The following is a 24,610-nucleotide window of genomic DNA, read 5'->3' as shown; positions in this document are numbered from 1 at the left end:
TACTTGTTCACCATCATAAGCTGACCCTGTATAGCAAGAAACATAACTCCATCTTGATTTTTGCAAGATTTATGGCCCCTTTTGTACTTAGAAAATATCAGATTTCTTGGTTAAGTTTTATGTTTAGGTCAACTTTTCTCCTGAACTATCAAAGCTATTGCTTTGAAACTTGGAATACTTGTTCACCATCATAAGCAGACACTGTTCATCAAGAAACATAACTCCATCTTGCTTTTTGCAAGAATTATTGCCCCTTTTGGACTTAGAAAATCAGTTTTCTTGGTTAAGTTTTATGTTTAGGTCAGCTTTTCTCCTAAACTGTCAAAGCTATTGCTTTAAAACTTGCAACACTTGTTCACCATCATAAGTTGACCCTGTACAGCAAGAGACATAACTCCATCCTGCTTTTTGCAAGATTTATGGCCCCTTTTGGACTTAGAAAATATCAGATTTCTTGGTTAAGTTTTATGTTTAGGTCAACTTTTCCTCTTAAACTATCAAAGCTATTGCTTTGAAACTTGCAACACTTGTTCACCATCATAAGCTGACCCTGTACAGCAAGCAACATAACTCCATCCTGCTTTTTGCAATAATTATTGCCCCTTTTGGACTTAGAAAATCATTTTCTTGGTTGAGTATTATGTTTAAGTCAACTTTTCTCATAAACTATCAAAGCTATTGCTTTAAAACTTGCAACAGTTTTTCACCATCATAAGTGGACACTGAACATCAAGAAACATAACTCTATCCTGCTTTTTGCAAGAATGATGGCCCTTTTTAGACTTAGAAAATCATGGGTAGGACAATATTTCTATTACACAAAAAAAAATCAGATGAGCGTCAGCACCCGCAAGACGGTGCTCTTGTTTATCGATATTTTGATCGATACAAGAACGTTCGATCCAATATATCAATCGAACCCTGAATACCAGTATTCGATACATATCGAGAATTGGTACGCACCCCTTGTCAAGGCTTCAGGTTACCTTTAAGTTAAGGCTTTAGGTTACCATGATGTCAAGATAGTGTTCAGGTCAACGGGGTCCAAGTCAAGGGTCCATGTATTGCAAGCTCATTTGTACATCGACAGCTATTTAATTTGTCTTTTACGTTGCTATCATAGAAGAAAGGTGTTAGATTCATGTGAAAAATGTTGGCACTAGTCAAACGTCCATGTTTAAAATGAATAGGTTAAATTGTTATTTACTTTTCTGATGGGAAAAATTTACTTTCAAACAAATATATTCTTTCCATTTCTTAATAAATTATTACCCTTGCACACCAACCTCTATACAATGAACAGTATTTTTCAACAACACAACTTTGATTTGAAACAGTTTCTTGACTAATTTTAAAATGGAAGCAGCTTCCTGGCTTATCCCATCAACCGTGCCTAATTGTTTTTAGAGATAGAGATGACGACCCTTTAAAATTAGAGTAGTAAATTTCATTGAATTGACAAATCTTGATAAAACATGACAAGCAGATTATTGATTGGTTCCCAGAAATAATTTTATCAAAATATTTTCCAAGGCAGACTGTGTCCTGAAAATTCCAGGCAGACTGGTTTTCAAGCGAAATTAAAATTATTGATTTGTGTGAAATATTCTGTTGTCCAGTCTGTTCTGCTTAATGTCACAGACTGGGCATCAGTAAATTACTTTCTGGACAACTATTGGTGTACTTTACTCAGATATTGTTATTTCTAAAATTCTTGGGAGAGCATTTAGTTCATAGAATATAACATAAAAAGAAACAAGTGCCTTTTGAAGCAAGGAAAATACAGTCAAACCTGTGTTAAACAGCCAGTCAAGGGAGAGACACTATCTGGCTGTTTAAGGCAGGTGGCTGCTTAACACATTCAAGTTGAAACTTGAACCAAAAGTCCAGTTGGGAAGTTAGCAGACTGACTGCTTAAGGCAAGTGGTTGCTTAATACAGGTGACAACCAAGGCAGGTTCAACTGTAACTATAAGACTAGAAGTCATTAATTATTGTGAAATACAGTTAATACCTGTGCTTAAAGGCAACAGTTAGTATTTTGAGAGCCAAACAGTGATCATTATTTACATAATATTATATTCTTTATTTATAAGTTATAATACATGCATGGCAACTATATAAACTTGAAAATGAAACTACAGTATAACACTGATCCTTCAAGTTAGCAAGGAGATGAGCAGTCTGCTTGTGAGTTACCCAGGGCTTTCAGCAATTCATGCATTGAAAATTAAAAATAAAAAGAATTGGTAAAGGACCACATGAATTGCAGGAGTGAGTCTTGGTGTCCGAGCCCATAATGCTTCACTCTATTGTTATTAAGAGCCGGTGAGGGTCTTTGTTCTTAGATGGTCTTTAGAACAGGGTTGACTGTAGTTTACCTTAAACTTTAATATCTTGAGAAAGTTCTGACTTACTCTCAAAAGTGCTTTCTTGTTGTTTCTTTTTCATTTTAAGTGCTGTCAGCAGTCAGATTTTAAGTGATGGATATGAAGGGGTTTGATGATGCAGTTTGAACTTGCAACCTGACCAGTTTACTACTTAATGTGCATCTGTGTTTCTGTTATTAGTACATTGTTATATCTAATATTTCAGTTTTTTCATTGCAAGTATTTTTTGATGAGATTTACCCAGTTTCTCTTTGAAATATCTATTTTACATGAAATGTAAAGAGATTTGAGAAACCTAAAATTCATTTAGACAAAGATTGATATATGTATTTAAATGAACAGGTTTTCTTTGATCGGATTTTGTTTAGAAGAGGAATTCAGGAATCTTTTAAACCATTGAGACGGTTTCAATTTTCAGGCTGAGAATAGAAACTGTGATTTAAAGTATTAATGAACGAGGGCAAATAAGCTTAGTTTGAAATTCTTTATATATATTGTTGAAGTGGCATATTTTAGTTTTGAAGATTTATGTAAAAAGCGTGTGTTTAGTTTTGCCTTAGTGAGTAAAATGTGATCAAAAGTAAAGAAAATTCTCAGGGTTGTATATGAGCAACAGTAGTTTAAAGTTACACCCTACTTGGAAGATTGTAAGAATTTAAAAAACATAATGTCTAAAAGACATTACTTCCTTCCAAACTTCCAGAAATTACTTTAGACCTGGACAGGCTACTTGGTAGTTACCACTGGCCATCCACAAGCCAGCTGGATAGCTTCCTCACATGAATTTGTTAGGTTTAACGTCTGACGACACAGTTACAAGTCATATGGCCTTCCAGCTTTAGATGGTGGAGGGAGACTCCAGGTGCACATCTTTGCTTTTTTTTCACAAGTTGGTTCCTCACTAACCAGTGACCTTTGGTAAGCCAGCTGGAGGGGTTCCTCTCAAGAAGGTTTCAACACCACGAGTGAGGCTTGAGCCCACATTGGTCAGAGGCAAGTGATTTGAAGTCAAGGACCTTAACCACTTGGTCACGGAGGCCCCACCTCACATGAAAGAATGTATCATCTGCTTATACTCTTGTGATATTTTGATAAAAATGATCTATTTTTCAAAATTTACTTTGGGTAAAAATGTCCTTTTGGAGAAAAAAAAAATTCTGTTTCACATTTAAAATGAAATGTTTCAGGACATTTTAGGACAGTGTTAAGGTTATGCAAATGACTTGTTGGGAATTACAAAATGTTTGTCTTAATTTGACGGCTTACAGTAATAAAATCTTGCTTTAAGCCGGAGTATAAATGAGATTGTTACAATATTTTCCAGTTTTCTGGCTTTAATTGTGTGAAAAGTCAATCTAGCTGAAAGTTTAGCTCTTGTATAATTATCTCAGGATAGGTCAACATTTTATACGTTTCACGATAGCTGGAATCTTGATTTAAATGCCAACGGCGCTTAGAAAGAATCGGATCGGTTTACATTTTTCCACCATATTCGGTCTTCCACAGTCTGACAGAAATGGACATTTATCCAGCAGGATTAAAAATCAATTTCTCTTTAAATTGTTCTCGGTGGACGGATCAACATTTGTTCAAGAGCCGTTTGGTCGTCCAGATAAGGAGACGAATAGATTCTGTAAACATAGAATTAAAATGTTTGACGACATCTGTTGAATGCCGTACAAAGTCTTTAAGGATTTGATTTCGAGAATGTAAGAAAGTCAATATATAAGACCAAACTTATTGAAGTGCCTTTTCATGAAATTCTTTATCCAGAAAGTATTTTATTTCTAAATTAATAATCTAGCCAAGATGTGACCAGTGTGGTATAGAATTTCATAAAATGTGGTTACTAGAGGTTTAAGCTTTATTAAGTTAATTTATAATTATTGTGAAACATGTGTGGACTGTGCGATATGAAAAAAAAAAAGAAGACAACAAAATGCATTTGAATAGAAAAGCATCAACATTTTTTTATGCAACCGATACTGATACCGAATATCATGGAGTCACGATAGTGTCTGAACTGTCTGTCCGTCTGTCTGTCACACTTTCTTGTTTATTCAGCTAATATTTTCCAAATAAAATGAAACTTGGTATACATAATCAACATGAAGTGAGTCATGCATATATTGTAAGGACTTTCCATTGATATAGAATATTTCTTTACTTTTGAACTTCTTGTTTGATGATGCTTTTGTAAAACAAATGTGTCCTTGAACGCTCAAATGAACATGCCTTTGAAAATTTGCTTTTTCTTTAAGTCGACATCTGTTTTATTCAGCATTTGAATTTAAACAACATGTTTAAATATTGACATTTGCAAGGTAAAAAAATGTTGACGTTAAGAATTCTTAGAAATATGTTTAAAAATAGTGTTTACAAAGAATGTAAAGAAAAGCCGCAGCTTGGTCACAGCTTGGTTTATTTTCTCAATTTTAAAAGAAAATTTGGTATATTAATTTTCAGATTGATTAAACGTTTTGTTTATGACGGGAGGATTCAGTGCGATGCCTGGCACAGGTGTGCTGTCCATTGATCAAAAGCAAGAAGTCCTAAAATTCTTGTGCAGAGTTCTCTTTGACCAGTAAATAGATCATTTTGTGTGGCTTCTGCTATCACAAACAGGGGTGTGGAATTCCTATGTCCGACTTGTCCGACTCGGGACTTTTTGACTGCGGACAAGTGAGTTTTCGCATTCCGTTTGTCCACGGACAAGTACAAATTTTCTGGTTTGAAATGAAAAAAGGAAAGAATAATTTAGGAACGCTGAACAGTACTTCAAGTTTATGGAGTTTATTAAAGAATTTGATGAACGAAGCGGATGTTTCACCTGCCAAGGGCCTCTCGATTTCTCCAGTTTTGGGAAAACCATACTGTGTCTAAATTTAGCAGCTCTTTCTCTGTGTTCTGATTAGTTCCCTATCATGATCTCGTGTGATTTTTGCACACGGTAACTTATCGAATAGAAACCGGAAACATAAACAATTATCACAATGTTTTGGACAAATTTGTTCAACGGTTACAACTTTGTCTGCCAACAAAAATTGAAGTAAACAGTCCAAGCACAAAGAGCTCGCTAGTACGAGTCAGACAGTTTCAAGTTTGTTTTTCTAACAGTCAGAAAGTGTCATGCTTTCTCACATGGGTTCACATGGCAAGATGAGCAGTCTTTAGGTATTTCTGTTGAATGTTCGACGGCCTCGCGGACGAACACAAGCTAAAGTGTCGAAAGCTTATTTTTTGAAACAGCTACAGTATTACACTTTGTTATGTTCACTTTTGTTACTACTTGTAGATTATTGTCCAAAATAAAGAATAATTTGCATGCTAAAATGTTGAAAATCTGGACAAGTAAGTTTTGACTGCGAACAAGTAGATTTTTAAGTCTCATTTGTCCATGGACAAGTGAAAAATATTGGGATTTCCACACCCCTGACAAACAAACATTTCAGCAGAATTCTGATGATTTTTTTGTCATAATTGATATTGCTTATGAGTTGTTTTTTCCGGAGATTTACTGCTAATGTAGGTGATTACATGAAACATAAATACAAAATCTGCAATAAATCACATTTGTTTTTCATTCTTTCTGTGCAACAAGTCCCAATAGGGGAGGTAATACCTATGGGGAGTTTTTCTTCCCCTTGGATTTAGCATCATGTAATATTATATTATTATTGTAGCATGATATATATCTTAGCGTAAAAACTGGTTAACTGCTTCTTAAGGTAAATGCAGTTAATCATTTTTAGCTTGACTTTTCAAAGAAAAAATAGAGCTATTGCACTTGCCCCAGTGTCGGCATTGCCGTCGGTGTTGCCGTTGGTTAAAGTTTTTGATAAAGTCAAATATCTCTGTTACTATCAAAGCTTTTGACTTGAAACTTAAAATAGTTATTTACTATCAAAGTCTACACCAGGAGAAACAATCTCCATAACTCTGATTTGAATTTTGACAGAGTTATGCCCATTTTTAACTTAGAATTTTTGGTAAAAGTTTTTGATAAAATCAAATATCTGTTACTATCAAAGCTTTTGACTTGAAACTTAAAATACTTACTTACTATCGAAGTCTACACCAGGAGAAACAATCCCCATAATTTGTTTGAATTTTGACAAAGTTATGCCCCTTTTTAACGGTTAAAGTTTTTTATAAAGTCAAATATCTCTGTTACTATCAAAGCTTTTGATTTGAAACGTAAAATAATAATTTACTATCAAAGTCTACACCAAGAGAAACAATCTCATAACTCTGATTTGAATTTTGACAGAGTTATGCCCCTTTTTAACTTAGAATTTTTGGTAAAGCTTTTGATAAAGTCAAATATCTGTTACTATAAAAGCTTTTGACTTGAAACTTAAAATACTTACTTACTATCAAAGTCTACACCAGGAGAAATACCTCCCATAACTCTGTTTTGAATTTTGACAGAGTTCTGCCCCTTTTTAACTTAGAACTTTTTTGTTAAAGTTTTATAAATTTTTTACTGGCAAAGTCAAGCACTGAGAAAAGTTGAGCGTGCTATCTTATGGACAGTTCTTGTTTATGCTGGGTGACAGTTTTGTAGCATAATATACACCTTACCATAAAAGCTGGTTAACTGCTTCGTTCTATAAATACAGTTAACCGCTTTTTCGTTGAGGAAACAATTACGGTAGCATAATATACATGTTAGTGTAAAAACGTGTTAACTGCTTAGTTAAACACTTTTTGTATTGAGGTGTATTATGTTAAACTGAGGTGTATTATGTTAAAAAAATAAACTGACTTTTGAAAAAGGCTTTTTACATAAATCCTGCTGGGTAGATTCTTTGGGCTGTGGTAGTTGCAAGAATTATTATTGCAGTGAATGTGTACACTGCCGTGCATGTCTTAATGTATGCCGTGCTCATATTTTCTGAAAAATTATGAAACATATGAAATTTAAGTGCTGCACAAACTGACACTGCTGAGCTGTTCTGCCCAACTGTCAGAATGGTTTAAAATTTTTTCAGAGATTTCAATTAGTTTCGTTTTTATCTCTAGTAAACTCGATTCAAACTTTAGATTTCTTAACAAATGGAGTATGTTGTGTATTTACAGAAGTTTGAAAGGTGACATTTGTCTTGTTGCTGGTCCTGACGAGTTAGTATTTTTACTGAGGGGTCCCAAACAATTACAGAACTTAACAAATTTGCTGCCAAAAGTGTTTTACAAGGAAACATTGCAACTACAATGAGTGCTGCTAAGATGGTTGCAGACTCCACACAAGGAGATGTGCCGGAAATGTCAAGCACAAAGAAGAGAAAGAAGATGGTACAGAAGAAGAAAGTGAAAAAGAAGTTGAAAGAATCTACAAAGAAAGTAGGTATTATTGATGGATGATTATGATGGTGGTGGTGTTGATAGTGATAGTTATTATTATAGTGGTGATGGTCATGATGATGATGATGATGATGATGATGATGATGATGATTCAAGTGATAATAATAGTGGTTATCCCCCGCCGATGAAATCGGGAGGGGGGTATTGAAATGGCGTTGTCCGTCCGTCACGTCCGTGCATCCATGCGTGCGTCCGTCCGCAGCAATTTCTCAGTAACTAGCAGGTAGAATTTCATGAAACTTGAAATAAACATGAACCAACATACTGCGATGATGCCCGTCAAGTTTTTTTTTGGATTGGTCAATTTCCCTTAGAGTTATTGCCCTTGATTTAATGAAAAATGCCCAAAAATGTCCGTCTGCAGCCATTTCTCAGTAACTAGCAGGTAGAATTTCATGAAACTTGAAATAAATATGAACCAACATACTGCAATGATGCCCATCAAGTTTTATTTTGGATTGGTCAATTTCCCTTAGAGTTATTGCCCTTGATTTAATGAAAAATCCACGTCTGCAGCCATTTCTCAGTAACAAGCAGGTAGAATTTCATGAAACTTAAAATAAATATGAATCAACATTCTTCGATGATGTCTGTTTTATTTTTTTTTTCAATTGGTCAATTTTCCTTAGAGTTATTGCCCTTTAATTGTTTGAAAATCTACAGATTTGTACATAACAAACCAACCAATTGGTAGAATTTCATAAAACTTCTTTCATTCTTTTCCGTGAACATTTATTATAAACATGTGAAGTTGTGTACCCACACCTGGTCACCACCTTGCTTTCGTCACACCCACTTCCCCGACCAACCACTCCCCCCCCCCCAAAAAAAATTCTTTCCTTTTTATTATTATTTTTTCAAACTTCCATGAATATTTATCAACATGCAAAGTTGTACTGTTCCCCCACCTCACTCCTCCACCCATCACCCCCCCCCCCCATTTTTTTTTTTTTTTTTTTTTTTTCATTTTTAATTTTCCATCCCTATTTCAATATTTATAATCAACATCGATGATCAATGACAATAATCGATGTTTTTTACCCTCACCCAGTCACCCCCGCTGCTCCCCCTCTCCCCCAACCAAAAAATAGCATTCATTTTCTGTTAAATTGATTTTAACAAATGAAATTATTTGCTTCTTTTGCTTCTTAGTAACATCCTTAACTTTTTGCCGGATATATTTTTTTGCCATTCCTGACCCCAAACCCTTTCGGCGGGGGATACCAATTCATCGAATTTGCTTGTTTGTCTTGTGATGGTGATGGTAGTGGTGATGATGAGGATGTTGATGATGATGATGATGATGATGACCATGATGGTGATTGTGTTGATGATTTTAATTTATATCTTGATTTATGATAGTATGACAGCTTAGTATTACATGATTGGTGTAAATTTCATAATTCCTGATATATAACATTTGTTGTAGACAATTACATGCATTCGGTAGCTTCAAGAGTTGATTAAATGTGTTTCCCATATATGCCATGGTCTTGGTTGATCTAGGTAGCTCAAACTTTATGACTGCATCCACTTTCAAAAAGAGGGGCCTCCATGGCGGAGTGGTTATGGTCGCTGACTTTGAATACTTGACCCTCACCAATGTGGGTTCAAGCCTCACTCAGGGCATTGAATTCTTCATGTTAGGAAGTCATCCAGCTGGCTTACAGAAGGTTGGTGGTTCTACCCAGGTACCAGCCTGTGATGTAGTAATGCATGGAGGGGCATCTGGGGTCTTCCTCCACCATCAAAGATGGAATATGGCCATATGACCTTTGTGTTATGTGCTGTTAAACTCACCCCACACCCGACCACTCACCCCCCCCCCCAAAAAATTGAAAAACAATTCAAAGAGAAGTTTATTCAAGCTAGTAAAGACATATATCTTAAAACCTAAAAGTACAGAAACTGATGTATGGACAACTTTTTAATTTCCTTTCCTTGTGAAAGAAAATGCTGTTCCTGGAATTTGTTTGATTAATATACAATGTCAGTAAAAGAAACATAATTCATACTCAATTTTTGAAATATATATTTCTAAAAGATGTTTTGAAGAAGAATTTCAGTTTTTACTTTTAAATTAGGCATGTGTTTCATTTGATACAGCGGTTGTTATTATATATAGATTCAAATTCAGTTAAATTCTGAAAACCTGATCCTTCTTTCATAATGTTCTGTCAGAATTTAGGAATTTTTGATTTGCAATCTTATTTTGTTGTATCTTAAATTTAATCCACCCCTTGCTCTGAAGACTTGGAGCGGCTATCATTAGAAAAACATTTGTTTGCGGTAACACGACCTACCCGTAAAAATCACTGCGCCCCAACTTTTTTTTCCTGGCCAATCAGATGAAATTTTTTTCCCTATAATTATAATCATATGCAAAAAAAAAAAATCCCTACCTACATAACCACAAAAAAACTGTGGGTCGCGTTACTGCAAACAATTTTTTAATTACGGCCAGGGGGCTTTGCAGATTCAGTTAAAAATTGGAGAAAGGTTGGGCCTATTGTGGTCATACTTCAAACACATATCACCTTTGGTCAGCAGATGACTCACTGTTGTGAGTGTGTTTTGGGATTGGGGGTAGGGGTCAGCGGGTCAAGGTCATAGCCACAGTGACTTTTAGAATAAATTCTATTGTAGATCATATTCCCTATATATAAAACTCCTATACTGCATCAGGTAGAAATTCTTAATGTTTTCCTGTAGAAAATTTTTATTGTCTTAATGTAACCCATTTTACATCCCCCAACCACCACCACCAAACAAAGAGAAACAAAAATAGTTCATAGGTCTAAACATAGGCATGAGGACTGGTTCTTCCATTACCACAAATTAATATTACCCATGTAACATCATGATGTTGCATCGCTAAAATAGCACATTCATAAAAACAGAAAGTATGTCCTTAAATTAGATTCTCAAATAATCATTCTTCTTTAGAGTTTTTGGAACATTATGGCACTTTTTTAGTTTGATATGCATTTTCAGTAAAGAATCTTTCAAAAATTATTCACAGGATGCTGGTGAAAAAACGTCCTTAAGCTCCAGTTCATATGGGAACGTTGCTGGCTTCTTATCGAGAAAAAATTAGAATTAATAGCTAACATATTCAAAAACCCCAGTAAAGGTTCACTGGTTTTTAACTAATATTACTCTTGAAAAACAGCTTGAGGCTCAACAAAAGAAACCTATGGCATTTCATTTTCAAAAAAAATATATAGATGTAAATAGTTTAATGTTATTTATGCCAGTGCAGGGAGGGGAACCAGTTAAAAGATAATAGCCTTAGTAACACTTGTCACTTTACCTGTATAATTATTTACCTATCACAATTCATTAACAGCCTACGTATGCACCTGTAGCCTCTTGTCGGCCTACGATTGTGAAAGTGCATGTTTTCCTTGGAATTGTCTTCATGCAACTTGGTTGAAATGTCGGCTCCAATTAGCTTCCGTAGTAGATGAAGGGTAGGAAAGCCAGTTGAGATTTACTGATAGGTCAGTTTCCAATATTGTCTGTAGATTGAAATGGGAGATGGTCTGATTGCTTTGGTAAATTATAGCCTGTTTTCATCAACAGTTGAAATGGTAATAAAAATTTTCGATGAGAATCAGAGAATGTGTCTGACTTCAATACATGTTGAAGAAAATCCTCTTTATGCCAAGGTCAGAAGGTTGGGAACTATTTTTGAGGAAGAAAATAATTTGACTTAAAGAATTAACTGATAACAGAAATTCTGAAATTACTGACAGGTTTAGCTGACCGTTGAAGTGGTAATGAAGAGATTTTGAATAGAAAAAAAGAAAGACAAAAGAATTTAGCTCCATAAAGTTTTATTTTGGCCAGCAGGAGGATGCAAGTTTTAAGCCATGCTAGGATTTGTTCTTATGGGCTGGTTGGTGAGCTGCAAGCTAAGTTAAAGAAAGAATACTTACCAACTGCATTCTTGCGTGTTGTCAGTTGTTAAATTAAATGATTCAGATTGCCATGTATGAGGAAAAGTTGTTTCATAAGTCAAAATACTTGTTATTGCTCTGAAAGGCATTATGTAACTGGGAAGAAAAGTAATGTCATTGTAGAAAGGTGTTTGTTTTTCAGAGGTGTCATTATAAATAGGGTTCATTATAGAGAGGTTATCCTGTACTAAGTAATTGCGAAGTCCATGCCAAAATTACAGTAATCATAATCAGTTAGACAATCATTATGCCATTGATTATTGATGAAGCTTGTCATAAAGTTACCACACCTTTGGCCTTCCTGTGACAAAATAAATTTGTTGTGAAAAACTGAACAGGGCTTGCCTGATAGAAATCTGGCCTTCAGTGCCATGTTGCCTGTATGAATTTTGTAGCTTTCACTACGGACTGACATATCTCACCAGATATCATGCCTTGAAACTGGTAGATGGTCATTTCTAATTAGATCAGGAGAAATGAAAAGGAAATTGTATGAATAATTTGAGATTATTATCTCAAAAAGAGCCTAAATCCTGGTGCCTGTAGATCTGAGATTTTGTCTGATAGGGTAATTATATTGGTGAGTATGTCAGTTAAAAATTGCTGGTCAGTTTGACCATGGAAATATATGGATCAGTGAAATATTAGAACTGGTTAGTTTATAATAGAGGTTTATATGATATCCAGAGTAGATTTTTATCTTCAAGGTTCTAATGGTGTTTATAATTTTGAAGTACGGTATGTACATATGTATGTTCCCAGAAATGTAAATAAAAAATTGTAATAGAGTTTGACCATTCATTGCAAATTATGTTCAGACCACACAGAGTTGTAATTTAGAATTTAAGGACTAGTGTAGGACTGATAAAATGCAAGGCATGCAGTGTTGTTGCTTTAAAGTGTATTTCAAATAATAATATATATATGATACATTATACACCAAACCAAAAACCCAAATAGAAAGGTAGAATGCATTATGATCAATCGGCCAGTTCAGATACATCCTGGAACTGAACCGAAAAGTAAAATGAAACCAAAATAAAAACATGCACAAATTGAAATTCTGATTTGGTTGCTGATTTCGGTCCGAAAATTGAAAAAGGTCATAGGTCAATCTCTCATTTTTAGCTCATCTGATTTTTTGAAGAAAAAAATGATGAGTTATTGTCATCACTTGAGCGGTTGTCGGCGTCTGCGTTGCCTGGTTAAGTTTTATGTTTAGGTCAACTTTTCTCCTAAACTATCAAAGCTATTGCTTTGAAACTTGGAATACTTGTTCACCATCATAAGCTGACCCTGTATAGCAAGAAACATAACTCCATCCTGCTTTTTGCAAGAATTATTGCCCCTTTTGGACTTAGAAAATCAGTTTTCTTGGTTAAGTTTTATGTTTAGGTCAGCTTTTCTCCTAAACTATCAAAGCTATTGCTTTGAAATTTGCAACACTTGTTCACCATCATAAACTGACCCTGTACAGCAAGCAACATAACTCCATCCTGCTTTTTGCAATAATTATTGCCCCATTTGGACTTAGAAAATCATTTTCTTGGTTAAGTATTATGTTTAAGTCAACTATTCTCAGAAACTATCAAAGCTATTGCTTTAAAACTTGCAACAGTTTTTCACCATCATAAGCTGACACTATACATCAAGAAACATAACCCCATCCTGCTTTTTGCAAGAATGATGGCCCTTTTTAGACTTAGAAAATCATGGGTAGGACAATATTTCTATTATACAAAAAAAAATCAGATGAGCGTCAGCACCCGCAAGGCGGTGCTCTTGTTGCTTAGACATTTGGATCAGAATTCAACATAATATATATATGTGAAAATGCAAGCCAGTTCCAAAATAAAAATACTGAATCGCTGTGGGTTCAGACTCAGTTTCAGTGCCGCATATATGTGAAATGGCCTTAATGATTATATGTGAAATGGCCTTAATGATTATTTTAGTAGAGCTAGCACAAGTTCAGTGCCTAGACAAGACTAACTGGTACATTCTATCTGATCCCATGGTTAAGCAAAAGATTTAATGTTTAAAGCTTATCCCGCTAAATTTCTTTAATGAACTTGTCCGTCTTTTCAATTCGGGCAGTACCATTGATTGTTAAAAGAGTTGCTTACAAAAATGATACTAACTGAATGGCGAACAGTGTAGATCTTGATCAGACTGCATGGCTGTGCAGTCTGATCAAGATCTACACTGGTCGCAAAGGCAGAATCAATCGTGTCCAGCTTGATATGGGTTAAAGCCATTTATACTTCAGTTCTTGTTTTATATGGGATGGTTGTCTTTTACTTGCGGAGGTCCAGTAATTGCTAATACAACACTAATTAATATTTGCAAGTAATTAGAATACTGTTGAAAAACTGTATAAAAAATCCAAACTTGAGAAAGGCAATTCGATGAAAAGTATTGTCATAAATTATCATTACCTTTTCACACAAGAAATATGTATCAATTTATAGACACAAGGGAAATAATTTGTCTTGGTCCAGAAGTGTGACAATTTAAAAAAAATGTTACTGGTCCAGTGCCTAAATCCGGACACTTTTGGTGGTTTTATGTCAATAACTTTGCATTACGAAACCGCACGTGCATCACATTTCAAATGTATAATTTAAGGTTCTTCATAAATCTCTATGCATAACAACAAAATCGTATATTGCTGATTTCATCATAAAAAAGTCATCCAAAGTGGGCCAGTAAAAGCTGTCAAAATCGACTTTCAGAGTGCTTAAATATTAGGACACTATTTCAGTATGAAATGTAATGAATCAGTGCACGACTTTGTTTGAAAAAAACAGTCAGATTCAGTCCTGTAAATGTATACAGACATCTCCGTTCGATTGAAGTTTTATTACCTGTTAATCACGCGATCATGTGTACTAGTTTCTAATTTAATGTATAACTGCCAAATAAAACAATAATATAATACGCAATAAAATCTATCTTAGCGAAAATTAATGTTTACAACTATTCTTACCCACATACAGATTCTGTTGCTTTTGTTATACTTTTTGACGCAACTATGCACTATGATGACGCCGCGCGATTTTATCTTAAATTGCTTCCCTTGTCTGCAAAATGCTGGCATTTTCTTCTTTGTTGAATTAATTATTATATAACAGAAATCGGTTAAATTTCTTAAATAAATACTGAGGGTAGTACAGAATAGTACAGAATTGTTTTCTCATTAAATAAGTACCTCGTCGCACCTCAAATAACTGGCGTGCGCTGTATGACGTCACCCCCATGATACACAATGTTTACTTTTAGCGGTGCAGATATTTGAAGGTAATTTTCTCTGGAAATACTTGCATTCACACACTGTTGTAGACAACTGGTCATCAAAGTGTTGGATTGCGTCAGTTATGTTCATTCCAGTTAAAAATGACGATCGTAAAGCGTTTATTAACGGTGTCCGAATTATTAAGCACTGTCCGGATTTAGGCACTGGACCAGTAATGTATCTTTTTAATTTTTTACTGGTATTTTAACATATGAGTGCAGATGTATGAAAATCAACATCACAGTTTTATGACCAGTATGGAGCTAGATCAGCCTGCACTTGCTTGCAGCCTGGTCTGGATTCATATTGTCCTCTCATCAGTTGCATACAAGTGCTGAAATTGATAAACTAACAATATTGATGTGGGGAATGATGTGGGGGTGGGGGAACAGTATGGATATGCACTGATTTGGCTCCTTTCTGGTCGCAAAGCCCTGACTTTAGTTTTTGCACAGTGGCACTCATAAGAACTTTGAACAGATAATATACACACATCTTGGCAAATATTTCGGACTTTTTTTACAAAGACATACATACATACGTACATAGTATACACACACATACTTACACAAAAAAATAATATAAATATGTACTGCCAAACATTTTGAATGTCTTACATTTTTTTCATAGATAATCTTAAAAAACTAGCTTCCGACAGTTTACTGGATTGAAATTTTATGCTTTAGTCTAAATGTGCACCTCTTTTTTTTTTTTTTTTTTTTTTTTGTGAAAAAGGAATGCTGTTTTCTGTTGTTTACATACAATTTCAATAAACATCATGCTTTTTCCAAAGAAGTATGAATATGTCTTGAAGAACGGAGAAGGAAAAGAAGGAATGCCGTTCAGTGCAATATTTTTGTGAAGAAAAATTTGTGAGATGCTTGCATGTCAAAATGATGAGCATTTATACACTGGCTACTTTATCATTCTGTTTTTTGCTCATTGGAAAGGAATGATAAGAAAAAATAAACTTGTGAGCAATATATCGGTTTGAAGCATTTGCTGATAACATGGCCAGACCTTGGAACTTCCATTTCAACTGCAAAATCAATTTCATTTCCATGTTTTTATTTGCTGGAGAGGTCAAAATGTTAAAAAGTGAATGTCCGCTCAGAGAATTTCCATTTCTCTTCTATTTGAGATACCGTAATAATTCTATTTATAGCCCGGGCGTTTATTAGAAACATGGTCTGTTCAAAAGTTAGGGATGGGCGAATATTAGAGACAAATCACCAGCAATCATTCAAAATTTTGATGTAATGTTTATTTTTGAACATACCGGTGTCGGTGACTATAAGAAAGTAATGATGTGATGGTTGCACAAAAAAAAAAATCGATAACGGCCGTACCACGGATGCCGTACTAGATCGATACTATAAGCGGTCAAATTTATACATTTATTCTGTCATGAATATAGTATTAAGTATTTTTGTTCGTGTCAGTTTCAAGCAAATAAAGTCAATTCTCTTTATCTGTCATGTTGCTGTCATCGGTGTCAACATCATCTTCGTTGCTGTCATAGCGAACATTATCGTATGCAGCTGCTGCCATGTCGACATCGTCCTGTTCAAAACCTGAGGAAAAAATAAATAAATACTATTAAAGTCGTTAACATTTTCTCCGAAAGGTATCATAGCTGCAATATAACCAAAACATCTAAAGCTGATTCGATGAGCTGTGTGAAATAACTATTTAGATAGAATTAGCGGTAATATCTCTCGGCTGACCTTCTAACCTCGTAAGGACCAGGAAGTAAATTCTCTCGGCGCAATAAATTCCGAGTGTCATTTCTGTTCCGAGATACTTCAGGGGAGGTATTTTGTGAAAAAACAAATGGGGATTTGTTCTATAAAACATGCCAATTTGATTCAGCCAGTACCGTCAGGGGCGTACATCGGGCGCGTATATTTATACGCACGTGCAAGCCACGCTCACCTTCAAGATTTTATTGCATTTTTTTTTTTGACCTTTTTTGAGAATAGTGTTCGCACGTCAGTACGTATGCCTGAATACGCCCCCATTTATATTAATTATTTATTAAATCAAGCTATGGAAAATTTATAAGCTCACAAACCTGGAAACTCCAGTTCTTCATCGCTGTCGCTGCCCTCGTCTGAGTTCCACAGGTGGTCGTCCTCGGTGCCATCTAACGCATTAGAAATGCCCACCTTCTTAAAGCTCTTGACGATCAAGGCTTCTGACAATCTGTCCCAGGACTCCTTAACCCATCCAAGCAAAACTCTGGTTGTTGGCTTCCTCATTTTGCCACCTTTCGTGAAAGTATGGTCACCATTAACCATCCATACATCCCATTTTTCTTGAATAAAGGCCTTGAAAGGTTTATTCCAGCTCACATCTGCGGGTTGTAAGATTCCAGTACAACCACCTGGAATTACGACCATGTCGGTATTTACACCAAACTCCCCACGACGCGACACAAGGGACTTTACATCGTCGGTCCTGTGGGCTCGGAAAGCGTCCCAAACCAGCATTTTTCTTGAGTCTTCTCGCCTCCATACGTGCTTAACCCACCATTTTATTATGGGTTCATTAACCCAGCCATTGTCGGACATCTTCACCAGTACACCAGGGGGTATGTCGGCTGCAGGCGGGTCCCTTTTCCCTTTGAGAATCACAAGTGGTGGTAGTTTACGTCCATCGGCCATAGCTGCCAGCACAACTGTTATTTTCTCTTTTTCATGCCCTGTGGTACGTATGATGACGGATTTCTCACCCTTGTGGTGTAGAGTTGAATTCCCAGGCATATCGAAGTAAACTGCTGTTTCGTCCATATTGCCAATACTTGACAGGGCATAGTCACGCAGTTTTCTCATTCTAATTACAAACTTATGAAATGACGTGATTTTTGCTTCAACATGTTCTGGCATCTTTTGGGCAACACTTGTCTTTTCACGCATCGAAACAGAATGGCGCTTCATCCACTTCTGCAGCCACCCACGACTGCCCTTGAATGTTAGAACCCCACTAGAAATATAGCGACGTTGGGCTTCAATCAGCAACTGTTTTCCTGTTATCCTTATGCCACAAGACCTGCGCTCGCTAAACCATTCAAAAATGTCCCTGTCCACTTGTTCATTTTTTACTTTCCGTCCAGCCCCCGGCAGGCGTTTTAGTGACGAAGAACATTCGCCAAATTTGCCATCATCAAACTGCTTAGTCCATTCTCTGACCCGTTTTCGATCAACTTCAAATTTTCTACTTGCGACAGAAATATTGTGTTCTTTAGCATATTTGGCAACATTAATTTTGAACTTAATTGAATACGACGCGTGTTTCCCCATGGCTTTTCAAAAGTGAAATGTGTTAAGAAATAGGAACTGGGCAGTTTCTATAATTTCTAAGAGGCCAGATATGAATTTTAACAACAACCTATTGTTTTAGATCAAACGCCTTGAATCCAATATTGATCAAATTTCCCTTGCGGGACCCCTGTTTTGAAATGCCAGACTAGTGACGTGACGTAATTACGAAACGCGCGCGCCTTTGCTTCAGCACATGTTTACCTGGGTCAGTACACATTACATGTATATATGATATGGCGGCATGTGTGTTAGTTTCAGTTAAAGCAGCCATAAAAGGTTATCACGTTTATAAAAATAATCATCCTGTCGGAACTATACTGACATGCATATTAGAACCTGAAAACGAACACAGTGATAGTGCTATTGTTGTGAAGTATGGCGAATCTACTGTCGGACATGTACCAGAGGGACTGTGCCAGCCTTTGACAAAACTTTTCCGAGACGGACTTATTACTGAAATAACAGCTGAAGTGCTCGGGGAACCACAGTCTTTATCCAGAGGATTTGTGAAAGGAGGGGGCATTGAAATATTGTTCATATAAAATATACGGAATTAAAGACAAGAAAAGTGAAGTACGATCTTACATCAGAAGGGAAATAAAAAAGCCCCGCTGTTTTAACTATTAAAGGTAGGATTATTTTTTTTGGGATTTATAGGATGGCGCTTATTAGATAACATCTATTTTGTTTTTTTTCCTAAAAAAGGTCCGTTTTTTTTACCGAAAAGTCGGATTTGGGCGTTTATTAGAGCATGGGCTATAAATAGAATTATTACGGTATTTAATCTTTCGGACATGCAATTAAATTCTCAATCATTACTAGGCATTATGGGTGAGTCATGCAGTGGTCATGCATTGCTGAAAGGGGGCATGTTTCACATGTAAATTTTCTTAGAATTTTTTTGACGGCACTTTGTGAAATGGACACTCCCGAGAGACTGCGATAATGTATTTTGTGCTTTCTTGCTTCACACTTTCCGGCAAAGGAAGTGCTCTAAAAATGCATGTGTGTGAATTAAATGCCTTTGGGGGACACTAAACCTTGCAACGCTGATCATAAAAACGCTGTAGTGGACATTTTAATCATGGCCAAAGTCTCGACATTTTGCAGTAAGTCACAAAATCCACAATTTCGATGTCACGATGGGAATTAAAGAAAATCACTTGTCCAGAAAATGTAATTGAAATTCATTATTTCGAATCGATTGCAACTGGACGGTAACAGTCTTTTGCGACAAAATGCATAAATTTGTTGTATTTGTAGCTGACAGCTGCAGGGCTATTATCAAATAGCCTTTACTGATGTCACGCTTAATAGATGATTTGTATTTCAAGTTGAATGGACAAGTTTCAATGGGACACTGAAAGAGATTTCATGTTCTGCATTATGACTGCACAGAAAATAATATAAAATAATCATTTCTGACGAGGAAATTAAATCCAGCTTTTTAGGGTCCCGGGGAAATAAGCTTAAGTGTTTCAGGGTCACGGCATTAAAATATAGGGGTGCATTACATGTCTTAGAATATTAACCGATTTTCTTAACTACGTAATATTTCAAAATAAAAATGTTAATGATTTTAAGTATTGATTTTCTTAACTAGGTAATATTTCAAAATTGAAATCAAATTCAAATGAAAATAATATTATCTTTAACTGCAGTGTTTTAATTGTACAAAAAAGCTATCTTAAGGCGTGACTTGTCTTCACTTGTTTTATGTTCTTTAATTCAATTTTTTTAAACAGATTACAGCTTTTAAGCACTTCCTTAATTCAGTTGATGACATTGAAAGAAGGAATGAAATTGACAGTATGTGTTAAAGGTCCATTACTAAGGGAAAGTGAGTTGGCAATTTTTTTCATAGCCAGTGCATAGACTTCTGCAAGACACTAAATAATGAAGATTGGCAGGTCAAAATTTACTGAAGGTCTTTGGAACTCAAAGAAATGTATGTGTATTATGTTGAAATTTCAATGAATCGACAGAATGACCCCCCAGGTCTTTTTAACTTTCTTCATACTTCATAGAAAAATAATTGTACATATACTGCGATTTATTTCGAATTTCTACATACCAACTTTCATTTTCCAATAAAATGAAATAGTTTCTGTGCTTTTTAAAAGAAATTCAAATGTTCACTTTCCTTAGTATTGGACCTTTAAGTAAAAACTTCAGAGTTTTTTTTAAAGGATTCCAGATGAGTGAAAAATTGTGTTGATATTCTTGTGAAAATTACCCCCCCCCCCCCCCCCCCCCCCACCCCCCACCACACACACACACACACAAAAAAAAGAAAAAACGGATTCAAGCTGTGATATAAATTTTGAAAGTATTACATAAAATTTTTAATCCTATTGATGTAAGTGCTTTGATTGTAATTTAGAATTCATTATTCCAGTTAATTAACTTACTTTCTTTAGGATCCTATAAGGTGATAGTGTTTTTTTAATGCTTTTTAACGTTTTGTCAAAACTTCACACAAGAAAAGTAAGAAATATTAACATTTGATTAAATATGTCCAGTATAATTGGAACAGATAGGATACTTAAATCAGAGAGGAAAAAGCTTGTCATCTAAACAATGCAAATAACTATTGTATTTTAGTTATAAATTTCAAAATGTCAGATCATTAATGAAAATTATATGAGATTTTCGTAACTTGCTCAGCATAACTGGCATTAATGATGGTCAAACTATTTTAGTACATTCATTTGTATCTAAATCATCCTGTCGACTCTTCCAAATAACCTTAATTTACGGACTTGACAGACTCTGAGATGTCAAGTTTTACATAAAGATTGTGAAAAATGTTTTATTTTAAATAATGTTGGGAAACGTCCTGGTCATTTTTTCCACAAAAGGAGTTTATCATTGTCCATTCTTTCCTAGTTTATTGCGAAGACAGGCTGTTATCTCTCGTAACCTAACATTATTACGTCTTAAATTCAAACCCTGGTCACGATTAAATTTCTCCAGTAGGTGATTATGCTAACTTAAGTTTCGGCCATATTGGCCGACATGATTTGCATAACAGTCGAGCGAATTGTAAAATGCATGGGGTCGAAGTACTTTGTCATTTATTCTTTTTTTCTCGATTTTCAATGCATCAGCATTGAACAATGGAAGACAATAGAAGGTCATTGAAAATGATCCGTCCCAAACTGTCCACCAAGACGTAATATGATGTCTTATGCCAGATTTCGTGATTTGCATACAGATACAAAATTTTGATGAATCCTCCGTTATCTTTTGATTGGAATTGGTCTTTGTTTATTGGAGTTCGTCTTCTACTTACAGTTTCAAGCAAATCAGGTATTTTTGTTGCAGACATGAAGTTAAAGAAAATGTTATCACATGCAAATTGCTTTTTGTGGATTCTTCTATAGAGTTAGTTGTTGGATATCTCAGTCAGATTTATCTGCTGTATAAATGTATTTTTTTTTAAGATTTTAAAGATGCATGCTTCCTTATTTATGTAAAAAAGATTTAAAATTTAGACAATGCTAAATTTGATAGTATGTAAATTTTAACTAATTGTAAATGTTTTAGAAAGTTTTTATCCATAAATTAAGTGAATAAAGTTTGTAGAAAATTATATAAAATGTGATATTTTATAATTAAGTTAGTTGAACCTTATTATCATACATACTAAAATATCTACTTAACAATACTAGTAAAAAAAATCTGAAATTTTGATGTTCATATTGAGGCTTGACCCCTTTAAATATATTTTTAAAAAGACAGTGGGAGCAGATTTAATAAGCTGAATCTGTATTCCAAGTCACTACTGTTGAAGTCAGCTAGCCAACATTATGATGTTGAGATGACTTGCCATATTGTTCATGTGTATTATTAGCTCACCTGAACTTTGTTCAGAGTAAGTTATAAGTACAGGCAGATGGTCCAGTGTCATCAACATCTCTGAAACTGCTGGTCAGTATGACACCTAACTTTGAAATGCTTGATGGATCTTCTTTAAAATTGGTCTGTAGCTTCGTCTCTATTTTGTTAAAATTGAGGCACTTGGCACACATTCTTGCTCAAAATAAATCCCGATTACAAATAGATTTTGGTATTTCCTGGCATTTTGTATATACGTTATATCACAGTAGTGCTAGTATTACTCTAGTGCATGCTATTTTAGACAAGGTTTTGCCCTATGGAGTCGGGAATATCTATTCCTGGATTGTGAATGGGCTAATGTGTACCCCCACCCTCCCCACTAGGAAATCAAATATTTTTATTTACTAATGAAATTTTTTTTATCCTTTCAGAGTAAAAAGAAGAGCCAGCAAGAGGAAGAGTTTGATGACTCTGACCTTGACCTTGAGAAGGAGGTTTATCCAATCGGCCAATATGTGAAGGACCGGGAGAATTTACTTGAACAAATGTTCAGCTGTGTTAGAGGTCAAAGTTTAAATAGAGCCCTCCCTGATGTTCTTAAGGTATATTTGAATATGGTGGTAGTATACTGGCTTGTAGTTTTTAGTTTGGATGGTGTATTGATTTTGTCTTGTCTGTCTGTCCGTTTTTCACAAATATTTGGGCGGGACTACTTTCCTGGGACCTCTGTTTGGAATTCAACATTGTAAGCTGGTGCAGTAACTACATCTTCAGCATTTTGGGTTCTAATGTTTATTTAGCTCACCTGAGCACAAAGTAGATGATGGTCCTTTACAAGATCCCTTTAAATCTATGGTCTGTATTCATCAGTGTTTAAAGTCACACTATCAACTACTCAGCTTGCGAAACATTGAAGCTAATTTGTACTTACAGAATATTGCAGAGTTGTCTGTAGCAGTAGAATGAACATTATTGCAAAGTTTCTTTACTCGCTGTGAGAAAGTTAAAAATGATAGAGTAAAGAAAGAAAAATTAGCATTTTGAAGTCTTAAGTTTGTCCATGCAGTATTCTGGTTGGCATTGTATCAGAAAGTTAAAACTTAATAAAAAGTTTCAGAAACCTCTGGTCCTATTTTAAAATAATTTCTTGGTAATCCTTATCCAAATTCCTTACAAAAAAAATTATGGCCACCAGGAGGTAGGGCAGGCTTTTGTCGAGCCAAAAACTACAAAACCAAGAATTTGAAAAAAATGAGGCGGACTAAGGCACATGGCATTTAATATTAAAAGTGATAATAGTAGGTTTGGTATCAAAGCATTGGCCATTATCACTTAGATTTTATTTCAAGGAAAAATGGATATATTTGTACAAATATACCTATGACATTCAATAAATAATAAAGTGATAATATAAGATAGATTATGAACTTGATGGCTGGACCAACCTCAGAGATGGTCATGGTCTTGCCCTTTATTAAGTGCTCGAATGAAAAAGTGCCCGTTTGAAAATTGCATAAATGCTCATGCATGCGTTCTGCAGAAGTTTGGTGTCTTTTTAGCACACCTGAGCACGAAGTACTCAAGGTGAGCTTTTGTGATCACCCCGTGTCCGTCGTCATTAACAATTTGACTGTTAACACACTAGAGGTCACAATTTTGGCCCAATCTTAATTAAACTTGGTCAGAATGTTACTCTCAATAAAATCTTGGACAAGTTCGATATTGGGTCATCTGGGGCCAAACTAGGTCATCATGTGAAATCTAAGGAAAAGCTTGTTAACACTCTAGAGGCCAAATTTATGACTATATCTTCATGAAACTTGGTCAGAATGTTAATCTTGATGATCTTTAGGCCAGGTTCGAATCTGGGTCATGTGGGGTCAAAAACTAGGTCACCAGGTCAGATCAGAGGAAAAGCTAGTTAACACCATAGAGGCCACATTTATGACCTTATCTTAATGAAACTTGGTCAGAATGTTAATCTTGATGATATTTCAGTGAAGTTCAAATCTGGATCAGGTGGGGTCAAAATCTAGGTCACCAGGTCAAATCAAAGGAAAAGCTAGGTAACACTCTAGAGGCCGAATTTATGACCATATCTTAATGAAACTTGGCCAGAATGTTAATCTTGATGATCTTTAGGTCAAGCTCAAATCTGGGTCAGGTAGAGTCAAAAACTAGGTCACCAGGTCAAAGCAAAGGTAAAGCTTGTTAACACTCTAGATACCTTATTTTAAGTTTGAAACTCATAGAATTGATCAGAATGTTTGTCTTGATGACCTCTAGGTCAAATTCCAATCTGGGTCTGGTGGGGTCAAAAACTAGGTCACCAGGTCAAATCAAAGGAAAAGCTTGTTAAAAACTAGAGGCCACATTTATGACTGTATCTTCATGAAACTTGGTCAGAATGTTTATTTTTATGATCTTTAGGCCA

The 24,610-nt window shown here is 35.3% G+C and overlaps 1 protein-coding gene across 13 annotated transcripts in view; it reads left to right on the top strand.

Annotated features, from left to right (window-relative positions):
- Nucleotides 1-24,610, top strand: part of LOC123524155 (caspase activity and apoptosis inhibitor 1-like) — a 179,842-nt gene that overhangs the window by 62,186 nt on the left and 93,046 nt on the right. For all 13 annotated transcript variants that reach the window (XM_053539180.1, XM_053539176.1, XM_053539169.1 and 10 more), the window contains 2 exons: nucleotides 7,472-7,732; nucleotides 22,608-22,778. In XM_053539180.1, coding sequence (XP_053395155.1) covers nucleotides 7,604-7,732; nucleotides 22,608-22,778 — 300 coding nt within the window. In that variant the 5' untranslated portion in view covers nucleotides 7,472-7,603. The remainder of the gene's footprint in view (nucleotides 1-7,471; nucleotides 7,733-22,607; nucleotides 22,779-24,610) is intronic.

The sequence above is a fragment of the Mercenaria mercenaria genome, chromosome 3 (assembly GCF_021730395.1).
Source record: "Mercenaria mercenaria strain notata chromosome 3, MADL_Memer_1, whole genome shotgun sequence".
In the NCBI taxonomy this organism is placed as follows: domain Eukaryota; kingdom Metazoa; phylum Mollusca; class Bivalvia; order Venerida; family Veneridae; genus Mercenaria; species Mercenaria mercenaria.
This window is presented reverse-complemented; position numbering and strand designations above follow the sequence as displayed.